The 25,094-nt window shown below is 36.4% G+C and overlaps 1 protein-coding gene across 2 annotated transcripts; it reads right to left on the bottom strand.

Moving 5' to 3' along the window:
- Window positions 1–500: 500 nt before the first annotated feature.
- Window positions 501–24,021, bottom strand: syt17 (synaptotagmin XVII). 2 transcript variants are annotated; one of them, XM_084425073.1, is made up of 8 exons: window positions 22,842–24,021; window positions 21,072–21,086; window positions 19,488–19,636; window positions 10,202–10,353; window positions 9,499–10,115; window positions 8,517–8,637; window positions 7,361–7,516; window positions 501–708 (listed from the first exon to the last, which is right to left on the bottom strand). In XM_084425073.1, the coding sequence occupies exons 1-8, from the start codon at window positions 22,884–22,886 to the stop codon at window positions 512–514; spliced, it is 1,452 nt and encodes a 483-aa protein (XP_084281199.1). In that variant the 5' UTR covers window positions 22,887–24,021; the 3' UTR covers window positions 501–511. The 2 variants fall into 2 exon arrangements, with proteins under 2 accessions (XP_084281199.1, XP_084281200.1); XM_084425074.1 differs by having other exon boundaries at window positions 19,488–19,622; window positions 22,842–22,867.
- Window positions 24,022–25,094: the final 1,073 nt, after the last annotated feature.

The raw sequence follows: 25,094 nt of genomic DNA, 5'->3' as shown, positions 1-25,094 counted from the left end.
ATCAGATTTGAAACAGTCAAACCGGGAAATAAAAAAATTCCATCTGTGCTGTCACAGATTTCCAACAACCTCAAAAACTGCAATCATATTGAAGTCTGAAGAAAAGAAACAATATGATTAAGACACTACAGACCATACCAGTGGAGATGTGGTCCAAACTGCCTGAGCCTCACAGCCTGAATGCAGCTGAGGATCAGATGATGATGAGATTATTCAGCTCCCGTGTAAGATAGTATCAATGTGATAAAAAGAAAACATGGACAGCAGGCTTCTGCTCATCATCTTAAATGGAAAAAACTCTCCGAGGTCTTTTTTACGATCTCTGAGGTCTCTTCAACAATCTACGTCTCCCCATAATATTAATGATAAGGGAGAGTGAACACAAATAACTTCTATAAAGAATAGATTCAAACCCTTACAAATGACACACTGAAACCTCAAGATGCTCCCAGATGTTTGCGTTTTAAGTCAAAGTTCTTTTCCATAGATCACTGACTCTCCTGTGTTAGTATTATGTGACCTCGAGAGAAGCGGGAGAGACGCGGTCACACTCGGCACGGGAGCGCAGGCTGTGCCACTGTTCCACCGGGGTGCGCTGGGAGCTCATGAGCCGACGCCAGTGCGTGGTTTCCTGCGGGCCGGTGGAGAACTGGCCAATCACGATGCGACCGACAAAATCGTTGCTGCTCTTCATGTTGTGCCCGTAAACTAAGAAGGAAAAGACATCGAATCAATGTTACATTTGGAAATAATCAGACTAACACCTTATTAGTGATAATGGCTGCTTGGAGTGTCTGTACTGCGAATGAATTAAAACTAAAAACTAAAATTCTGTCATCATTTACTCACCCTCAAGACAGACAGTTGACTGTAGCCAACGACTTCCATAGTATTTGTTTTCCCCACTATGGAAGTCAATGGGTGCCGTCAACTGTCTGGTTACCAAAATTCTTCAAAATATCTTCTTTTGTGTTCAACAGAACAAAGACACTCATACAGGTTTGGAACAACATGAGGGTGAATAAATGATGATGGAATTGTCAGTTTTGGGTGAACTATCCCTTTAAGATTTCCCCCCTCTATCCATTGTTTTATACACACATATCAGGGTTTTTACCATTAAAAACATTGAAAAAAAAAAAAAAAAAAAAAAAAAACGTAAACTTATTTTACTTCAGCTATAGATGCAGAGGCAACATTTCTCATTTTCATATTCTTAATAACTTTAAATAAACTAGAACTTAATAAAAACAAACATATCAAAAAAACAACAAAATCTTTAACTTAAATTAGAATGAAAACAGAAAATATAAGTCAAAATATGAATAAAATCTATAATTACATACAGTATCAGTGATACTAAAATAACATGAATGTATCCTCATTTATTTTGCTTATTATTCAGCTTTTCCGTCAATCTCTTTTTCTCCGCCTCAATCCAATTTTGTTAATGGAGTCGGGTCAGAGTATGATACACTGTTAATTTCATCACGTTGCTCATAAACAAGATTGAAGACTTTTTTTCCCCGCTGATTTTCCCCTCTTTCCTGTAACTGGCAGCGGAGTGCTGGGAAAATAGCAGGAAACGCAAATAATATTGTCACAAAGCCCAGAGGTGGCCGTCAAGGATGCAGCCGCACTTCAGACAAGGATCTCACAGCATCACGACTCCAGCTGCAGACCAGAGCTGGTGAAACGCCGTCACCAAGCAACATCAGCAGCTCTTGAGGAGAGCTTTATCCAACTGAACGCCAAGGACTCCTTCACCTTGGTGTGGCTCAAGTATACAGCTAAAGTTCGTATTACAGCCTACAGGAGCGAACATAATATTTATTTTGACTACTTCTTCTCATCACTAAGGTGGGAGACAGTCCTATTTAAAGTGGAGAGTTAAAGAACCTTCAATTAGATTAGCTGACACTCTTTTGTGGAACAAAAGGTGAATATAGTGAATTTTGAAAAATATCAAAATGTACAAAAAACATAATACAAGTATTAGTCCACATGACTCTTGCGCTATATTCCAACCCAAGCGTGTGAGTCTAATATCTTCAATGAATCAGCTGATTCAGTTGATAAAGCCATTGTGAATTGCTGAATGAATGATTGAATGATCATGAATCCATTTCTTGAGTTCATCTCCCAGACTCAATGATCCGGTTGCAATGGTTAACAGCCAATTAAAAGGGCTGATTATCAGTGAAAATAAATCAGTCAATTTCAGTCAGTATTTAAAATGAAAATTCTGTCATCATTTACTCACCCTCAAGTTGTTTCAAACCTGTATGAATTTCTTTCTTCTGCAGAACACAAAAGAAGATATTTTGATGAATGTCTGTAACCAAACAGTTGATGGACCCCATTTTTTCTTTCCTACTATGGAAGTCAATGTGGTCCATCAACTTTCTGGCTACCAACATTCTTGTGTTCAGCAGAAGAAAGAAATTCATAGTGGTTTGAAACAACTTGAGGGTGAGTAAATGATGACAGAATTTTCATTTTAAGTGAACTACTCCTTTAAGAAGATTTGGAATATAATGCACAAGTTGAATGGACAACTTTTATGATCATTTTATGATGTGCTTTTGCATCCTTTTTGGAATCTGAAAGCTCCCTATTCATTGTAATTGTATGATAAAATGAGCAATCAGCAAGTTATCCAAAATGTATCCAAACAAATGTGTTTGGAACAACATGAGGGTGAATACTTGATTTTTTTCCAGAAATTTTATTTGTGACTTATTTGATCATTTCTAACCAGTCCTTTAAACAGGAATAATTGAAAAAAACACATCAATATTAATCTTTCTTATAACCGTATTATTCGATAAAAGAGTTTGTTAAACCACATTCATATGTCTTAATGCTCTGGAAAATATATGTCAGTTAGGAGACAAACATTGAGCTGTTTGGATGGCTGACATCATCAGTTTAAAGCAAAGGAACAGGCGTGGTGAGTGTTTGGCGCAGACGCATGCACTGGACTCGCTATGTTGAGCTGTTGACATCATCAGCATGTGTCACATTCAACAGTCCTGAGGGAGCTCTCCTACTCTGGGTTGTGATGAGGTACAGATCGTTCCTGTTAACTCTGAATGGGAAAAACTAAGGCTGAGTCAAGTTTTTTCTTATAATGCATGAATATCTCCTAATCCAAAGGCACAATTGTGTATCAAAGGAAGCATATTTGAAAAGTAAAGAGGGGAAATCTTCAGCTCAAAAAACATATAACAGCAGTAAACCAATATGAACACTATCATTTACCCCACTTTCATTATTTTAAATAACCCTCTGGTAATGGTCGCATGGCAGTCAAAAATGTTATTTTAATTTTTTATTTTATTTTAACGTAATGATTGTATTATATTTTAGTTCAATAATATTTTTTACTTAATATTTTGTATTTTTGTATTTTATGGTACTAAATTATATTTATGCAGCAGTTATAATCCATTTATTCACTTTTTGAGCATTGACCTGAAAATGAATAAATCTTTAATGCTTTGAAAATGAATAAATCTTTAATGGTTTGGAGAACAGATTTAAGTTTGATCTTTTTATAAAGATGACACTTGCCAGATTATTGCTGAAGTAAAAACAAAGTTAAAAAAAAGTGAACTTGAAATATTTTACATTTAATTTGATGGAAAATGCACAAAATACCGTTTTGATTAAGCATGTGAATAAAGAAAATTAATTATGCTATTATTATTATTGCTAGAATTATTGTTATTATTAAAATCCTAACTAAACTATCTGATATCTGATTACTTTATTATAAAAACTGGATGTTTGTATTAACCTCATAAAAATAGTTATAACAACAATAATATACAATCATTCATTTAGTTTCATATTATTATTAATATTAACAAACAAACAAAAACAAATACATAAATAAATATTGTATTATTAGAATGGTAACTAAACTAATATCTGATTACTTTGTTTTAAAACACTGATGTTTGTATTATATCTTAATAAAAATAATAATATACAATCAACAATTTAGAGGTTAATATTATTCATATTATTAACAAACAAACAAATAAATAAATAAATACGTATTTCTATAATTAGAATAGTAACTAAACGGCCTATCTGATTAATTTATTTTAAAACACTGGATGTTTGTACTACATTTTGCTTGTGTTACCTTAGTACACTCATGTAAGTACATTTATGGCGTTTCTGTGCATTAAAAAGTCTGTGTACATTTTGTACTAAACAGAACAATCCAAATATCTCAGACCACTAGTGAAAGCACTACACCTATGATGATGGGCACAGTTTTGACCCTTTCCAGTGCGCATAGCTGCCTAATGGGAGTCATGTTGAACAGAGCCAGAAGATCTGTTTCCACTCACTGCTTATGGATAGCATATGGACATAACACCACCATTAAACTCCTACTACCTGCTCAGCCAGAGGGATCCTTCAGTTAAAGACAAAGAGAATGATAATGGGATATGCAAAGAAAGTAAAAGAACTGACAAAAAAAGCGAGCTGAAGAGAAGAGAGAGACTCATCAAACAGACCAGGAGTGAGAGACAGAGGCCCAGCAGGGGTGGGATTGCAGGCAGTGTTTGATTGCAAGTCTTTGTAGTCAGAAACATCAGAGAGAAGCGGTGGGCAGACGGCCCTGGCTGGTACCATTGAGAGAGACACATGTTGACCAGCCTAAATGGGGCACAGGCTGCACTCACTCTTTAGAGTGAGATATTCCTGTATTTAAATAACACTGTTGACTCAGCAGATTAAAGCTGAGGAAGCCAGTGAAAACTAAACGTTGGACTGGGCTTGCTGCTCTCTACTGTCTCAAACGGCAGGTTATGAGCGTAGGCCACTCTTGGCCCTATGCAATCACAGTGCATGGCTGCACCTGGGTGACGAGTGCAAATATTAAATGTCAGTGTGTACCAGTGCATAAAATCTCAGCATGAACAACTAGGTACAGGTCAGGTTCTGACTGGCAGCATTGGTAATTGAATAAATCCTATTTGAATTTAAGCGAACCTTAATGAGGTTTCCCAAGGCAGCCCTTCGTCACAAGCTTGATTACACTAATTTGTGAGGAATTGCAACATACATATCACCAGGTTAAAAAATTGGCATGTCCTACATGTGGCTATTCACCTTTATTGTATTAGGTATCCAGCTAGATAGCTTCAACTGTTATGAATAGGGCAGTGACTTTAATACATTAATTTAGTGTGAAAAAATAAATAAAGATATATTATATATGTGTGTGTATATATATACACTCACCTAAAGGATTATTAGGAACACCATACTAATACTGTGTTTGACCCCCTTTCGCCTTCAGAACTGCCTTAATTCTACGTGGCATTGATTCAACAAGGTGCTGAAAGCATTCTTTAGAAATGTTGGCCCATATTGATAGGATAGCATCTTGCAGTTGATGGAGATTTGTGGGATACACATCCAGGGCACGAAGCTCCCGTTCCACCACATCCCAAAGATGCTCTATTGGGTTGAGATCTGGTGACTGTGGGGGCCATTTTAGTACAGTGAACTCATTGTCATGTTCAAGAAACCAATTTGAAATGATTCGAGCTTTGTGACATGGTGCATTATCCTACTGGAAGTAGCCATCAGAGGATGGGTACATGGTGGTCATAAAGGGATGGACATGGTCAGAAACAATGCTCAGGTAGGTCGTGGCATTTAAACGATGCCCAATTGGCACTAAGGGGCCTAAAGTGTGCCAAGAAAACATCCCCCACACCATTACACCACCACCACCAGCCTGCACAGTGGTAACAAGGCATGATGGATCCATGTTCTCATTCTGTTTACGCCAAATTCTGACTCTACCATCTGAATGTCTCAACAGAAATCGAGACTCATCAGACCAGGCAACATTTTTCCAGTCTTCAACTGTCCAATTTTGGTGAGCTCGTGCAAATTGTAGCCTCTTTTTCCTATTTGTAGTGGAGATGAGTGGTACCCGGTGGGGTCTTCTGCTGTTGTAGCACATCCGCCTCAAGGTTGTGCGTGTTGTGGCTTCACAAATGCTTTGCTGCATACCTCGGTTGTAACGAGTGGTTATTTCAGTCAAAGTTGCTCTTCTATCAGCTTGAATCAGTCGGCCCATTCTCCTCTGACCTCTAGCATCAACAAGGCATTTTCGCCCACAGGACTGCCGCATACTGGATTTTTTTCCATTTTCACACCATTCTTTGTAAACCCTAGAAATGGTTGTGCGTGAAAATCCCAGTAACTGAGCATATTGTGAAATACTCAGACCGGCCCGTCTGGCACCAACAACCATGCCACGCTCAAAATTGCTTAAATCACCTTTCTTTCCCATTCTGACATTCAGTTTGGAGTTCAGGAGATTGTCTTGACCAGGACCACACCCCTAAATGCATTGAAGCAACTGCCATGTGATTGGTTGATTAGATAATTGCATTAATGATAAATTGAACAGGTGTTCCTAATAATCCTTTAGGTGAGTGTATATATATATATATATGTATATACACACACACACACATATACATACATATATATATATATGTGTGTTTGTGTGTGTGTGTGTGTATATATGTGTATATATCACACCAAAAATACACTTCTGTTCAAAAGTTTGTGGTCTGTAAGATTTTTCTAAATGTTTTTTTTTTAAACAAGTCTCTTATGTTCACCAAGGCTGCATTTATTTGATCAAAAATACAGTAAAATCAGTAACATTGTTAAATATTATTCCAATTTAAAAGAACTGTTTTCTATATTAATATATTCCTCTAATATATAACTCCTGTGTTTGCAAAGCTGGGTTTTCAGCATCATTACTCCAGTCTTCAGTGTCACTTGATCCTTCAAAAATCATATGATGATTTGCTGCTCAAGAAACATTTCTGATTATTATCACAGTTGTGCTGCTTAATATTTTTGTGGATACAATTTTTAAGGATTCTTTGATGAATAGAAAGTTTAAAAGATTTATTTTAAACAAATCTTTTGTAACATTATAAATGTCTTTACAGTCACTTTTGATCAACCGAATGCGTCCTTGCTGAATAAAAGTATACATTTCATTTAATAAATCCTTACTTTATATATATATATATATATATATATATATATATATATAAAAAATATCTATATATTTTTTAAATATAAAAAAAATAATGCATACAATCATGCCAATTAAATTAATTTGATAAATTTTCCTACCACTTGAGCCATTAAGTAAATAAAAAATTGTGTTTGCTAGAAAGGTCAAGAAAGGTCATCATAAAGACATTTCTCACATATTTCATTGTTTAGTGATCTGTATGAATGTTTTTCTGTTTGCATATTCCTGTGTACATGTTTATGTTCAAAACAATACCTGTGAACACAAGACTGACTTCACACAGGTCCTCGTGAAGTACACGAAAGCTAAAGGACTCATTGTAGCACGGGTCAATGGTGCCTCTCATACAGGACGTTTTCTTAGTCTTCATCAACTTAAGACCTGTCACCAACTGCACCTTCACAAAAGGATCTGACAACAGAAAAGTAACTTTGTTAAAGTTTACGTAAATTGCCATCTGAAACCAATTTCACTTTTGTACTGTAACATTTCTGAGATATTTCAGTGATAAAAGATCCAGGGCAAGACTTGATTTTATACATCAGGAAAAGATTGGATTATGAAAGTGCACATTACATACCAAACTGAAGCAAGACCACACTGTAAAATCTAACAGTTGTTCTAACTAACACTATTTAGTCAACTTTACTTAATGTATTAACTTAATTGTAAAAATCTAGTAATTTCTTACTCAGAAAACCCAAATTAATATTAATTGATTGGTTTGAGTACCATTTTGCCATTCTTAAAACAATTTTCACTCATTTCTTCCACTTCTGCAGCTATCTTTCTCCTTAGTTGCATTCACTCATTTTCCAAAGTTTAAGAGAACATCACATAAGTCGTCTTCATAAATTGATGTTGATTTCCTATGTTGAAGTCACTATTATGGTAATTACTATTCCATTCGGTTGCGCACTGCACGCCATTTGTGTTACTAATTCCCTTCCAACTGATGCAGTGATGCAACAAGAAATCACAGTTATTCTAACTAGACCATTGACTAGTCTACTTTTCATGTAGAATTATGATCTATTAACAAACAAACTGTTGAAATGATCTAACTGTATTGCTAACATCTATGTCATTAACACCTTGTGAATCATACAACTTTTAATTGGGTTTATATAATACATTTTATTTATGATTTATTAATTGTAACATTAACCGTTTTTTTTTTTTTTTTTGCAATTGCTTAATTTATTCATGCCCCAATGCACTCCAGGAGTCATTAATTCTGAGTAGCTACACTAAGTCAAGAGTAAATCTTAAGTAAATGATCAATTACTCTCTACAGTTCTTTTTTAGTTAGAACTCTCCAACTAATAATTTGTCAGTACGACATTATTGTACTGACAAATTACTATTCCTATTTCACTTGAACGAGGAAAACACACTGAAATAGATTTACCTGAACCTTGGCACATGTCAGTCTGAAGCAGCTGCTTTGCTCGAATGATGTCCACATTTAACCTGCCAGCACTGGGCAGGTAGTTTAAGGACAGAAGAAGCTCACCAAGCTCAACCTCATTCTGAGAAACATCACATTCAAGAAATCAGTGTCATGATCATGATGTCAGTAAATTAACACTTTGTACTTATACTACTGCCAAAACTGAAATGAAAGCTTTAAAGTCAGAGTCATTTTTAAAATGAAAGCATTTGTAACACGAAAAGTTGCTGGTTTGTTCAGATAGTTTCTTGACAAATGCTTCAGGTTAATATCAATTGGAACAGAGATACATACAGAACCGTTCAAAATATTAGGGTCTGTAAACTTTTCTTTTTAAAGAATTGAATGCTTTTATTCAGCAAGAATGCATTAACTTGATCAAAAGTGACAGTAAAGACTTTTATAATGTTACAAAAGATTTCTATTTCAAATAAATGCTTTTCTATTTAACTTTGTATTCATCAAAGAATCCTGAATAAATGTATCAGTTTCATAAAACATATTAAGCAGCACAACTGTTTCCAACATTGATAATAATAGGAAATGTTTTTTGAGCAGCAAATCATCATATTAGAATGCATATATATAGAAAAGTGTTATTTTAAATTGTAATAATATTTCACAATATTAATGCTTTAACTGTATTTTGATCAGATAAATGCAGCCTAGGTGAAACATTTGAATGGTAGTTTATCTTTTTGAGTCACATATTAAACCTCTCAAAATACAAGGTTAATTTTCGTTTAACATCCTAAACACAGATCTTGTAGGTGGTGTGCATTCTTTCGAGGCAGGGCACTCTGGCATATGGCTGCAATGATTTCACATTTTACTAAATAGCTTAATTTAGTTTATGTGACCTCACTTCATCGTGTTCGTCATTGTGCAAGTGGCACACCTAATATAAATGAAAGAAAAAAAAAGGTACGAGTGGTATTACCTGAGAACTGGGCACCAGGGCCTTCCACCAATGCCCTCCCTTCACTAGGTCAACCTCACTAAGAGGAAGAGACACTTTCCCGATGACACAGTGGCGTGAAAATTTGTCAAAGTCAACCAAAGAGAGCAGTAGGGTGCGTCTCTGGGCCTCCAGGAAGGGGAGCTCAAAAGTGAAGCGCTCTTCAAACACGGGGTTCTGGGTCTTGCGTTTAACTCCAGTCTGCCTGGAGTTCTTGTGGTCGGGGAGCAGGCTCATCTTCACGTAGGGGTTTGAGTGCGCCATGTCTTGGCGAGCACCGTCGCACGTTACCGGAGGGGGCAGATCCCGGGCCTCGATGACTCGCACGCTAAGGTGGCATTTGATAAGATCATACTGTGTGCTGAAGTGCAGCATGCCTAGATGGTACCGCGCCAGGATCTCTTCATCCGTCAGAGAGTCAACATCATCACTGCATGAGTCCAGGGAGTACAGATGAGGCTCCAGTTTGCGGAAGTAGTCATCTGGTGGTGTCGGGGGCTTACGCAGGGGCTGCACCACTTCCTTCCTGGGTTCCATGGCCCAAAATTCAATCGGCTTTACATCCACCATGGGGGAGCTTGGTCGTCGGGCGTTCAGACCTGTGATATGGGAGAGCCATTAAGAAGAATTCAAGTCAACATACTCACGCTAATCTGCTTAAATTGAGAGTGAAGTCTGGGCTCACTGGAGAGCTGGCCAGCCAGGCTGAAGGTGGATCGGGACGTTTCTGCGGTGGGCGGCCTGCAGTTTGTTGCGGCGTCAGATTGAGCAGGTAAAGCATGGTCGAGAGCCATGATGTGAGAATTTGTGCCTTTCTCGTCATTGCATTCATTGACACTGAAAGAGATGACTTTGTTAAGCCTTAGTGACACTACTGGCATATTCCCTGTTGAAAAGACCAACGTACATTGACATTTACACTACCGTTCAAAAGTTTGGGGTTGGTAAGATGTATTAATGTTTTTAAAAAGTCTCTTATGCCCACAAATGCAGCATTTATTTAACCCAAATATAATAAAAACATTGTGAAACATTATTACAGTTTAAAATAACTAGAAATCAAACCCATAACCTTACTGTAAAAAAGTAGCTGCCTTAAATTCAGTACTATCAACTTGGATGTTTAAGTCATTTCAACTTAAATTACATTAAACTGACTTAAACAAAATAAGTTGATCTTGTATAATCTTGTATAACTAAAATTGCTTAACTTATTTTGATGAGTAAAAGTAACGAAAAACATATGTTGTCATAACTTATTGATCATATAATTATTTACAGTGTTGGTGTTGCTAGCGTCATCCTCTACTGTTCGAACTACAGGTTATGTTACCATTTTAACTATAGCAAAACTTTCTTGGTCAACCAGCAGAAGGACTAGGGTTATTTAAGCTTTATGATGTTTATGAAACATTATGTGTGGGGTAATATTACAGTTATCACTTTGCATGAAACAGTATGATTACAGATGCTTCTGCCCATTTAGTCTATCACACAAATTCATGCTAAACTGGTGCCAACTTCTGAAAAGAAACCACATTTAGAAGAGGGAACAAACTTTTGCTAAGTTACACTATTTGGATGTCAGTTCATACACAGCTTAAAATATAACAAAAAGCAGAGTTTGTTGACCAACATAGCCTGACAATGAAAAACAAATCATAATATGCTAAAAAAAGAAAAAAAAAAGAAAAAAGAAACATTCGCCATGAACTAGCAAAACATCTTACAATCCAGCTCTTCAATTTGTTGTGCAAATCTGACACCGTGACAGAATCCACTTCTTAATGAATGTGCACTCATATTATTGCCCAGCATTGTGTAATATCTGTAACATCATCATCTAATCTGGTTGTTTTCCAACTACAGAGGTAAATATTCTGTGCGGGATATCTTTGTCCAGGCCTGATTCCGAGTCATCCCTTGGGGATCATCAAGGACCCTTTGTGTCCATGACTACAGCTCAGAGGGAGATAGTTGTCATAGCAACGGACGATTCTAAAACAAATGGCCTTAGGAGCAATTCGAGGCAACGAGAGAGGCTGGACTTATAGGGGGAGGTATATGTAATGACCGTACAATCACAGTCTGGAAGTACAAGCTCTATTCAATTAAAGATGCATCCCTTGCATCTCCAATGCATTATGAATTTAACACCCTTCATTTTTTTGGAAGCTCATAGTCAAAAGTCTTGCCACTCATCCAGCCATTTTGTCCCCGTTTTTGGCTTTACACAAGCATCCAATTCCCACAAAGCATGAGCTCAGCCAGACCAGCATAAACCAGTAGTATCTGGTGACATCCCAAGTTTTACAACAGGAAACTGATGATAATAATGAAAATATTGCAAAATGGAAAAATAGACATGTACGGCCACCTGTGTCCTGGTAAAAGTCACTGAATGATGTCATTAAGAAGGATGCTTATAAAAGGTGAATGTGCTTGTGGTGAATGTGTGCATTCAAAGAACAAATTATCCCAGCAAACACATGAATCACTTCTCCATTTAAATCATATTAGCCTTGCTGTTCCTGCATGGGAACACAAATAGCTCCACACCCCAGTCATTATGATCTTGAATAACAGGGAATAGACAAACAGGATCCTAGAACGTCTCAGGAAAGCCATCTGTTGCATCAATATCACTTCCATTAGCCCGGAAAACCAATGACTACAAACTAGAGCTACATGATTTACTGCTCTGTTAACCGTCCGTAGTCCATAGTTTTTCCTCTTTGTCGCCATCTCTGTTCGAAATCTGCATTTGCAATTATTTGCGTAATTATCAACTTTATGTGGGTTGTGCCTCGGCACTACCCTGGTAATCCAGAGTTCTTGCGAGAGCACAAGTTGAATTTGCTCAGCGAGTTACTCTGGTGTCGAAGTCAGCGCTGTGACGTCGAAGTCATTAGTAAACATTGCAAGATGGCTATGGATGAATACCAGTTGTTTGAAACGGCTTTGGCCGCTACAATGAACGAGTTAGACTTGGCTTTTTATCTAAAACAGAAGACGCCGCTCGAATCGTTCCTTTGCAAGAAGGACGTTTTTGCTGTTTCGCCGACCGGATACGGTAAGAGTATAATCAGAGAATGTCTAATAAGGTTAGCTCCGCTGGTAGCGAGATGGGTCTGTCTGCGGACTGCAAGAGAGGGGCGTAACAGGAAGTCGGCGTAACTTGAAGGGGGCGTAACTTGAAGTTGTCCAAATCACACAGAACCACACGATATGTCAAACTCAAAACGAGATGTTGTCGGCAAGATGCCAGCTCGTATAGAGACATTTAGCAGGGTTCTCAAGTCTCACACATTGGCCGTGAGACACACGCAATTCAACCAGTTCACACGCTCACACGCCACACCGTGTATTTCTCACGCTGAAAAGGCAATGCCAACCAAGTTGTCCTGCAAGCTTTATATATAACGTTGTATACGAGCGCAGGCACACAAAGTGAAGTTTCCTGCCGCCAGCACGTATCTCGGCCAGATTGCGTTCGTTACATAGATGCGCGAACCATAGGCGCGAACACACGGAAGTTGACGGAAAATTCTCGGCCGCCGTACGTTCGTTACTAAGTAACCAACAACATCACGCGAACACACATCTTGATGGAGAAGGTAAGTTGGAATTAAGAAAGCTCGTCTAACATTTTTAGGCCAGAACATTAAATATATCAATGTTATCAAGGCGTCAAAATGTGCAACAAACACTTACAACACAAAACACATTTCATAAGCTGCAGTGTGTACTCTTGTGTACACACACACACACACACACACACACATGTAGTGTTTTAATTTTTTATGGGGACTTTCCATAGACATAATGATTTTTATACTGTACAAACTGTATATTCTATTCCCTTACACTAACCCTACCCCTAAACCTACCCATCACAGAAAACTTACTGCAATTTCACATTTTCAAAAAAACATAACTTTTTTGATTTATAAGCCGTTTTCCTCATGGGGACCAAAAAATTTCCCCACACGAACAAGGATTTCGGATATTGCCATCCTTGTGGGGACATTTTGTCCCCATAATGTAAGGTTTACCAGGCCATACTTACACACACACCTTAATACTATGTAATTTGTTCACAATGTCCCACCACACAATAAATCATTATACCATTACGACTAGACACATTCAAAATGCGAAAAGATTTGTTTTTCCAAACTGTTTGGAGCAATTTGTTATATTTTTGTATATTTGTAATTTTGAAATATAACATTTAAGAGTATATTTGATGTGATTAATTGCTCTGTCATTTATCAGATTTACCAATTGTTATAATTTCAATTTGTGCTGGTTAATTATGAACAATGGGTAAAATTGGGGGGCGGGCGGGGGCGGGGCTCCATTAGGGCTCCTCCCCTAACCGCATGTGATCTCACTCCAAGCTTTTGATAAAACTTGAGAACCCTGCATTTAGTAATGTCATAAGTTTAACATTTAAACGACATTATTAGATTACCCTTTGACTTTATGAATACACATAAATGACAGCTTAATGATTTTTGTATATTTTTTGTGCATTTTATTTAAAGACCGCATATACCTTTTTTTTTTTGGTACTGGTGTTACCTTACTACTTTGGCAATATATTAAAGGTTTTTATGAAATATTATTTTTTTTTAAATTTCAGCACATATAGTCAGTTACAGAAAAATAATAATAATGCAACAAATAAGGAGATTGTTTTATTTATTTTAATCAGGTTTGTTAAAAGTATGTTGAATGATGTTAGTTCATTTGTGCATTATTTGCTATAATGATGAACATATTTGAAAACCAGTTAAAATCAAGTAATGATGCAATCCTTTAAATCTTAACTTTTGAGTGTATGCAGAATTAAATGGATGTAAAATTATTATCATGTCACATGTGATATTTTATTTAATGTGACAGAAAAAAAGACAGTAACACCAGTGACACACAATGAATCACCAATGACATACATAAGACATAAATAATAATAATATAATCATAATAATAATAATAATAATCATTATTCTTCAACTATAATTAAGTTGATGAGACTAAATTGTTACATTTGGCATTCAATCTAAATGAAAAGCTTTAAATAAAGTTTATCTATAAATGGAAGTCACTGGTGCTGTTACCCATAAGAAAGGTGACACCAGTGACAGTAACACCAGTGACAATTTTCATGAAAGATTCATTTTAAAAAATGGCGCTGCAACAAAACCACATGTTGTCAATCATGGTATACTAACTAAATTAGTTTAATCCATTTGTATTCTAGATTTTTACAATTCCCTAACAATAAAGTAGGTCATACCAGTGAGTTCAACTAAAAGCTTCATGAAATCATGAGATAAATGAGAAGATTTCTGATAACTGAAAAGAGACAGTGGATTTACCATGGGCTTTTCTTCAGATATTCAGGAAATTGGAAGAAGGAAATCAAGTGATGTCATCAGTGTGATTTTTATTTCAAAATAAGAGATATTTGTTTAACGGTAACACCAGTGACACAACTCCAGGGGACCAGTACTTTCATTATAAATTTTCAAATATTTATTCTGCATTTTGTTTTTTTATGTCATTTACATAATATTTTTGATAGATATTATTATTATTGTATTTTAAATGGTGGAAAACCCTGTTATTGATATAAAAATAAAGCATTTTCCATCTGGACATGACTGTGGGGACGAGCACTTCTGGTGCTTGGAATTCTATATAATTAATTAAAAATCAAATATTGCCACATTGATGGCTTAAGAAGGTGTAATTGTTCAAATAACATAATGTTTTATTTTAAAATGTAAATAAATTGTAACGCTAAAGTGCCTCTTAAGTGTAATATTTCTGTAAAGGCTAGGGACAGAAAAATGGACATTTCCATAGAATGACCCAGTAGTAGATCGCCCTGGAGTGGTCACTTTCCATTATTAAATGTAAATGCATGGGTAAGATGTCACCTAATAGATGTAAATGCATCGAGGTTGCCTAATTTATTGTTTTCTATACCAGTTTACGACTGTGTCCTCTTTATTTTTTGTAAAGCTGTGGTGCTTTTGAGTGACAATTCCTCATTTGTTCTTTTACCCTCCTTGTGTTGCCTTTCAATTAAATTATTTTGTTATGGGTGTGCTTCTTGTTCATTTGTCTCAAAAGTATCATAAGATTTGTTTGTCAGCGGTGCATTTAGCTGTTCATTGGTGCTGTTGATATGAGTCAACATTTTTAATTATGAGCAAATCAGGCATACAAGACGACATCAAAAGATGTTTAAAATTATTTATTTAAAAAAAAAAAAAAAAAGAAAGAAATAAAGCCCAATTCCAAAAGGATATATTAGTGCTTGCTCCACACTTTAGTTGAGGTGGGAAGAATAATTGATAAAACAATACATTGCAATATGGTTTCTTGCAAAACATTATCAGTACCCTGGCACTAATGCAGATTGCAGCTTGCTTTACTGTGTACCAAAACAAGCATTTCGGTTCTTGAACAGCTAAGAGTCAGTTTAATCAACTCTAGTGTGTTCTGTTTATGTTAAACTTGTGCGAGAGCGATTCAAAAGCATTCAGAACTGTCTGTTTGCTCTTATCGCTCTCGCGGTACTTTGATATCATACACCGACCGATCTGTGCAGCGCTGCTTTAAGTCAAAAAAAAAAACCAGTGAGCAATTTGAAGTGGGCGTAACTTGAAATGACGTAATTTGAAGGGGCATAACTCGAAGTCTTGCAGGATGCAGACAGATTCTATTGGTGGTAGCTGGGGTTTATTGTTGTGATTGGTCGTAGTGTTATCCAATTGCGTGCAGTGAGATTTTCAAATGCACGCTTGGTGCTGCCCCTCGAGCTGGGCGATTTTCATTAGTCGACGCCAGACCATTAATCTTTTAGATTTAGGTCTGGATTTCCAGGCTACCTCGGCACGGCACAGCGTGGATTTTTTGAGGAGAATGTGCCAGTAGCACCTCAATGCAGTCCACAAGATCCAAGGGGTGGGGTTGGATCCACATCTAAGGGGTGGAGATGGGTAGGTTTAGGGGTGGGTTTAGGGATCAGGGGGTGGAGATGGGTAAGTTTAGGTATATGTAAGGTGGGAGGAGTTGGATCTGGATCCAACTCCTCCCCCTGGATTTCGTGTTCTGCAGTGAGGACCATCTCGAATGTGCGGCTGTCAGTCACCGCGCCGGTGTGGATCCTGTCATTCGGAATCACAGATTCTACTTTTTGGAAGTATGACCAACATACGAATTTTTACCGGAAAATGTCATCTGAACAAGTAAGTAACATCCACTTTTGTTCTGACCAACTAACGTTAAGGGGAAAAAAGCATTGCAGTAAATTGCGCTGATTAAATCTAGCGATCGCATATCATATCACGTCAAACCGTGCAAATTATACTTTGTTCTCAAATTGTTAATGTTAACAACATCAGCATTGTGCGACTACATTTAATGTGTATTAGGGCTACCTGTAGTTCAGTACTCCGTAACTGTATGAATTAAGCGAACAAGTGCGCTACTGTTACATAATTGAACCATTGAAATGTCTTACCTGTCCAGCAGAAAAGAAAGCCGCCTCTGCGTTTGTTTTGAACCCCTTCAAAACACAGAGTTCACGCCACCTTTCAAAAGCCCTTCTGATAGTTCTGAACACTGGCTGGTTATGTACTTGGATACTATTTATTTTGGATAATTTTTAACCCAAAAAAGTTACGGACTGCAGCCTTAAAATTAAGCAGGTAATTTGCAATGTAGGCCTAAGTAGAGAAGTAGATATTGTAACTTTATAAGAAGCGTACACTCAGTAGAGGATATCACAACTATGATGCCATAACCTTTTACTGAGCACCTTGAATTTCGCAATTACATTCATACTATTTTTGCAGCATGCATACAGCGCAAAGTATGCATTATATGCACATGCCAAAAAGTGTTGGTATTACATATAGTATAATGTATCAATGCGACATGCTCGACCTTCTATTTTCAGTATGATAAATAAACAAGCTATATCAACAGTGCATGTGTGTATATCTATCTATCTATCTATCTATATATATATCTATATATATATCTATATATATATGTGTGTGTATATATATATATCTATATCTATCTATCTCTCTCTCTCTATATATATATATATATATATATAGAGAGAGAGAGAGAGAGAGAGAGTGTAATATATAGTATGTATACCATGCATATCATGCATGTGTATTCTCTGTATGAACGGAGTACCAGAATGTACAGTATTTTGTATGTACTACATTTACAAAATACACAGTGTTAAATTGAAATCACTGATGGAGAAATTATGTCACAGTGCAGTGTGCTCCTCTATGCTTCCAATAAAAAAAAAAAGAGTAATTATTCATTAGTTGAAGATACAGTTAAGTTTTACATATAAATTTAAAATACAAATTAACTAAAATAACTGGATTCTGAGATGATATCTGTATGCCACATGCTGAATTAAACCTGAAATGTAGTATAATCAACGTGAGAGTAGTGCATCAAACTTTTGGCATACTATACTACATACATCCATATTCATAATGAACATAACCTCTTTCTTGAATTATTATGTTTTTAATCAGACTGCCAGTGCCAACTTTATACAAAATTATTTTATACAAAATTATGTAACACTTTACAAAAGGGTTTTATTTGTTAACATCAGTTAAGGTATTAACTAACATGAACTAACCATGAGCAATACATTAATCTTTGTTTACGTTAAAATACAAAAATACAGTTGTTCATTCTTTGTTAATGTTAGTTCACAGTGCATTAACTTATGTTAACAAATACAACTTTTGATTTTAAAGGGGTGGTTGATTATGATTTCACTTTTCTAACTTTAGTTAATGTGTAATGTTGCTGTTTGAGCATAAACAACACGTGCAGTTACGACGCTCAAAGTTCAAAGCAAAGGGAGATATTTTCTTTTAAAGAAATTGCTTTTTAAAGACTACAACAAACATTCCTGCTGGGTTAGTGACATCACAAACCCTAAATTTTACATAAACCCCGCCCCCGGGAACGCGATTTATAGATCATCATGACAGAATATGCTAATCACTGACTAGAAGATAATTACACATAAGCTACATAAAATCATCAATAACCAATCAGAAATGTTGTCTACATGTTGTCACTTCAACTTGAGTCTCTCCATCTTTGTCTGACTCCGGTTTGGACATAAAAGGCTAAAAGTTTTTGAAATTTTCAGTGCATGTCCTGTGTGAGGTAAAAGGACACAAGCTCTTGAAGCTCCGCCCTCTGTGCCAGGAGCAGCAGCTCATTTGCATTTAAAGGGACAGACACAAAAACGGTGCGTTTTTGCTCACCCTCAAAGTGACAACTTTAACATGCTATATAAAAATATCTGGGGTATTTTTGAGCTAAAACTTCAGATATACACTCCGGGGACATCAGAGATTTATTTTACATCTTGTGAAAAGGGTATGTATTTTATGTATTAGTAAATGTTTAAATTAACATCAACAAAGATTAATAAATGCTGTAGAAGTGCAGTTTATTATTAGTTCATGTTAACTAATGTTAACTAATGAAATCTTATTGTAAAGTGTGACCCAAAATTGGATTAACATTCAGACTTACTGTATCAATTTAACTGCATAACTGCTAGCACCATTTACTGAATTAAATATGAAATAAATTGAGGTCATGTGACAATGTAGCATACTACTGTTTATAGACTATACCATTCAAAAGTTTTGGGTCAGCAATATGTTTTGTTTGAAAGAAATCAATACATTTTATTCAGCAAGGATGCATTAAATCGATCAAATGTGACATGATCAAAAACGAGCCTTTTAACAGATGGGATTGTCTTGAGATTTGTTCAGTAACTCTGTATTCAGGCTCATTCTGACTCTGACTCTTATGATGCGAGAGCAGACCGATGAGATTTTTGTTGTTCTGGGTTATTTTGTGTATGGGTGTGTACTCACAGCCATGATGGAGTCTGAGCTGGAAAAGGCCCCAGAATCTCCACCTCCTCATCAGTGGACTGACAGCAGCTGCACTCCCAGCACCACTGCCAACAGGAGCGACACGACCAGCGACACAACAGCAAGTCAGACAGTCTGGACAGAAGACCCTGAGATCAAGACCGCAAAGGGACACAAAGAGACCATCCAGTAAACAGTAACTGATTGACCTGCACAGGCAGCAGAATATACTTACAAGGCAAATTATGATGATAAAATGGCAATGAATGATCAGTGCTTCAAACATATTTTTTGTTTTGTTATTTCTAGTCAACTGCAGCTTGAAGTATAAATGTAACAAGAGTCTCAGAGAAATAAATTCTATTGGGACTCTATTCTAGTGGGACTTTGTCCGAGCCAATCCACAAAAAAAAAACAACAAAAAAAAAAAAACACCAAAACCGAGTGATTTAATTAAAGATATCTACATTACTATTCAAAATAGTTTTTTGAATGAAATTTAATAATTTTTTACTTAAGGAGGCATTAATTTGATTAAAAGTGACAGTAGGGACATCTATAAAGTTATAAAAGATTTCTATTTCAAATAAATGCTGTTCTTTTGAACTTTCTTTTCCTGAAAAATGTTTCAGTTTCGAAAAACAAAGCAGCACAACTGTTTTCAACATTGATAATATTAGGAAATGTTTTTTGAGCAGCAAATCATCATATTATATTGATTTGCAACGGATCATGTGACTCTGAAGACTGGAGTAATGATACTGAAATTCAGCTTTGCCACCAGAGGAATAAAATACATATTAAAAACAAAACAGTTATTTAAATTATTATTTAAATTATATAGACTTCTTTCAAAAACATTAAAAAAATCTAACCAAACCCAAACTTTTGAACGATAGTGTGTATATATGTATGCATATATTTATATATACACACACATTTTAATAAACAGTTTTGTTTCCCGTTGGGACATGCTTCCAACTGAAACAGGAAACTGGGGCAGGACAAACATTACTCAGTCACTTCTCAGTGTGACCGTTATTAGGTTGACCAGAACCGAGACCAGATGTTTGGATATAAGTCCTTCAAGAAAGAGATGTTAGTCTTTTCACAACAAAACTTGCTTGATTTAGACTAGCTGACTCCAACGAGACAGAAAAACACAACAAGATCATAAAGATTACTCGCTCCAAAAAGCCAAGTCACTCTCACCTCCGCTGAGGCTGAATATGTAGTTGGTTAAATAATGAATGACTTGAGACAGGATGTTTTTAAAAAAAAAAAGAAATCCAGCCCAAAAGATAGAAATAAAAGGTCAAAATACAACTATTATGTAAACACAATCATTTTCTTTTTTTTCTTCTTTTTTTTTAATGGAAGCAAGCTTATGTTTCAAAGCATTTAATGGTCTGAGGGTGTCAGCTTCTAACTACATTTCTAACTTATTTGGAGTCATGCATGTACGGATAAATTGATAAACAGGATCTTGGAGTTGCTATAAAAATACAGTAGCCATTTTTCTACATTGTTAATGAAGAGATATGAGCAGTTAGAAGGTTGAATTAATTACTTTTCTGTACATACCTCATTGACCTCCAACTGTTCTTTTTCAAAGGTCGAGTGCAGCAGAGAATTGAGTTCATGCACAGGAAATAGAGGGAAAAAAGAGTTCAGTGAGAGGACAGGTCTCTTTATTGAATGTTCACTATTTGTATTAAAAAAACAAAACATTTTAATAATTAATATTAATGAAATTTGTTAGCAACCTTTGCCTAATCAATTTTTTTTTAATTAATATAATTATTAGACATATTTCTATGATATACATTGCTCAAAAGTATCAGTAAATAACATTGCATTGCTTAAAATAATTCATTAAAGAATCCTGGGGAAAAAAAGATCAAACTTTCCATAAAATTATTTTGAAAGCACAACTGTTATCAACTTTGATAATAAGAAATGTTTCTTGAGAAGCAGATCATTAGAATGATTTCTGAAGGATCATGTGACACTGAAGACTGGAGTAATGATGCTGAAAATTCAGCTTTGCATCACAGGAATAAATTACACTTAAAATATATTAAATTAGAAGAAATTTAGATTGTAATAATATTTCACATTATTCACAATATTAATGTTTTACTGTATTTTGATCAAATAAATGCAGCCTTGGTGAGTGTAAGAGCCTTCTTTCAAAAACATTAAAACCTTTTACAGACACCAATGCATTGAACAGTAGTATATATATTGAGTAAGTGTGCTCCCCGAGGTGCTGGTCTGATTAAAAAAACAAACAAAAAAAACACAGAAACCTTTGAAGCTACATCCAGTAATGAAAAAGTTGCTATAACCTCAAATACTGCCCTACTTGTTTTATATTATGGGTTTTAATTTAAGAGCACTGTAATAATCCACCTTTGCATTATAGTGTTATTGCACTAATTTATTTTGATAAGCATCCCGAAAAGCCACATTCAAAATAATCTGTATTTAAAAAAATATCTAACACCATTGGTCAGACTTTATAAGGGACACATAACATTTTATCTGACTGCTTACACACAGGACTGTTATATTCCTTCCTTTCAACACCTGTGAACATCTACAGGTTGATTTCTCTCCCGTTCCCCACCCCCTGTTCCTGCTCTCTTGCTCCTCATCAGCAGCCCAATGTTGTCTAAGCAATTAGCTGTGGCTGTAACCATGGCAACAGTGATACGAACTCCTGTCCCACCCAGCCCGCACCTTGCTGCCGCCGGCTCAGGCAGAGATGACGCATTAGGGTCACTGAGATGGGAGGGATGGGACACTATCCCCACTGGTCCACATGGCCAGTTCCAGCAAACGCCATACCAGGGGTCTTTAGCACAGTTCCATAAATCATAATACAGCATACAGACACACAAATACACCGCCACAGAGTTTAAACGTCAAAAAGAAGCTGCATTCATACTTAATTCACAAAAAAACATCAGCGAGTCTGTCTGCAGCCTATACTATTTTAAATGATAATATCATTCACATCCCAAATCCCATATAAATCAATTGCCATTAAGTTTTAATGTATGACATAGAAAAAAAAATATGTCCACAAATATATCTTGAGAATTAACTCATCAAATCCTAATATTTCATAAACAATAAGACATTAAAATGAATAAATACAAACAAATCATACATTTAGGAAACTGAAATGGTTTTAGGCCTTGACCAGAAATAATCATCAGATAAATTTTTTAAATAAAAACATAAAAATCTGATTATGAATGAATGAATGAGCAAAGGAAAACACATATGAAGATGAAAAGTGTAATCCAGAAGGATCCAGATGGGAAAGTAGTGACTTGGACTCACCTGTGTGTACGCCATCCTCCTCTTACTCTCGCCCCACTGTCTCATTTCCCATCCAGAGCAACATGACACTCTCTGGATCCAGATTTACTCAGTAAAAGAGAGAGAGAGAGAGAGAGAGAGAGAGAGAGAGAGAGAGAGAGAGAGAGAGAGAGAGAGAGAGAGAGAGAAAAGAGGGGAGGAAAAATCTGTAGATGTGACTCGAGTAATGAATTCAGGTCTCTATGGACTTGGTTCCTCTAACCAGCCAAACGAAATCTACTTCAAGAGTGATGAGCCAAATACAAAACAACAAACAAAACCCCTCTTCCCTCTCTAGCTATCTCCTCTTCCTCCCCATCATCTTCAATCCCACCCACTCAGACACCTAATCTCCCTCTCTTTCCTGCCTCCCTCTCCAGTCGTGCCTAGCCCTCAGAAATGACACGCCAGACAGCGAGCTCTCCTCTCCCTGGAGAGAGCAGCGCCCTTCTTCCCCCTCCTGCCCTGAGTTTCTTTCAGAGACCAGTGACTCATCCAGGTTTGCAGAAGCACTGATGTATATCAAATCTGTTATGTGCATCCCTCCCCGCCTCCTCCAGTCTGTTTTTACAACACCTCGCTGGCTGCCTACAACCACTTGTTGTTCACTTCACCGCGAACAGAGGGAGAGTCTGAGGAGAGACGGGCAGACGGCAGGTGAATGGGCTAATTGCTGCCACGGCAACACGCTAGTTACACGGGGAGTTTATGAGAGCCGGGGTCTGTGCGGCCACCTGCTGCTGCTCCGACTGTGACTGACTGAGGTACGCAGACGTGCCACCGTCTTTAAGACATGACGCACAAGTTGTTCTGGAGAGTCTGTAGGCAATATGAAGGTCATTCCTGGTGCTGTATTGTTACCTGACTGGGTGGAACGTAGACGGGCTCGGGTGGAACACGGGGAACTTTAAAGCAAGTTTCCTTGGAAACGGCAGGGACACACGACCTGTTGCTGCGTCAGCTGTTCCGACTCAGAACGGCCTCGCTCACCGGATGAAACTACCCATGTAGTCTGAGCAACATGTCAGGTTATGGGGTGTAGAGTTTCACAGAGAGTGTTCGACTGATCTACAGCACTTGAAAAACAGACACTAAAGAGTTTTTATTTTATTTTTTATTTTTAAGAAATTAAAGGGATAGTTCACCCAAAAATGAAAATTGTGTCATCATTTATTACACACCCTAGAGTTGTTCCAAACCTGTATGCATTTCTTTCCTTGGTAGAACACAAAAGAAGATATTTTGCAGAATGTCGGTCACTAAACAGTTTCTGGTCCCCATTGACTTTCATAGTAGGAAAAAAAAAATACTACGGAAGTCAATGGGGAGAACTGTCAGCAAATCAGATTAGAATAATTTCTGAAGGATCATGTGACTCTGAAGACTGGAGTAATAACGCAGTTATAAATTACTTTTTTAAATATATTCAAATAGAATAGAAACAAATAGAATAGAAATAGAAACAAATATTTCATAATATTTTTTATCAAATAAATGCAGCATGGGTGAGTACAAGACACTTCTTGAAAAAGATCTTTAAAAAAAATCTCACCCACTCATCTCATTCACTTCAATGCATCTAGTGAGCTTTTCACAATAAATTTGTACACTTTACAAACAAAACTGTATATGATAAAATAGTGCTTTACAAACTAAGGCAAAGAGTGCCAGGGGCAAGGAAAAACCCTAAGATGTTTGAGTAAACGAAGAAGGAACCTTGGGAGGAGCTATAAGACTTACCTAGAAAGTCGTAGACTGGCAAAGAATAGAATAGAATAGAATAGAATAGAATAGAATAGAATAGAATAGAATAGAGGTAGGTGTTGCATTAAACTGCAGCATTTGAAATAAATAAGAAGCAGAAAAGAAAGTTTCAGGTAAAAAGAAAGATTTTAGGTGAAAACCACATTGTGTGTAATACAGGATGATGTAAAACATATAATATTTGAGGTTGGAAGGATGGCATGTTAAACAGTTGGATGTAGATAGAATTGGATAGATTAGAATTAGAGATTGTGTGAATTTAGTTGCTTCATTTGTTTCTGCTCTTGAAAACATGTTAAAAGGCATGTCTCATAGAAATCAGACTTACAGTGACCTCTGCTGTCATATTAGGTTTTTAGCTTCAGAAAGCTTGTTGCATGAAGTTTGTGCTTTTTCTTTCCCTGTCATTTTTGGAGTTTGACAAATGCTGGTATACTGATGGCACTCAACACAAATAGTTTATGTCCCTCG

This window comes from Rutilus rutilus (genome assembly GCF_951802725.1).
Source record: "Rutilus rutilus genome assembly, chromosome: 1".
NCBI classification, from domain to species: domain Eukaryota; kingdom Metazoa; phylum Chordata; class Actinopteri; order Cypriniformes; family Leuciscidae; genus Rutilus; species Rutilus rutilus.
This window is presented reverse-complemented; position numbering and strand designations above follow the sequence as displayed.

Bases quoted from the DNA above. Each gene is read 5' to 3' on its own strand.
- syt17 (XM_084425073.1), bottom strand. From the start codon at position 22,886: ATGAGACAGTGGGGCGAGAGTAAGAGGAGGATGGCGTACACACAG. The intron at 8,638-9,498 runs GTAATACCACTC...GATGTTTCTCAG, and splicing joins CCCTGGTGCCCAGTTCTCAG to AATGAGGTTGAGCTTGGTGA. The intron at 709-7,360 runs GTATTGTTTTGA...TTTCCTTCTTAG, and splicing joins AGTCAGTCTTGTGTTCACAG to TTTACGGGCACAACATGAAG.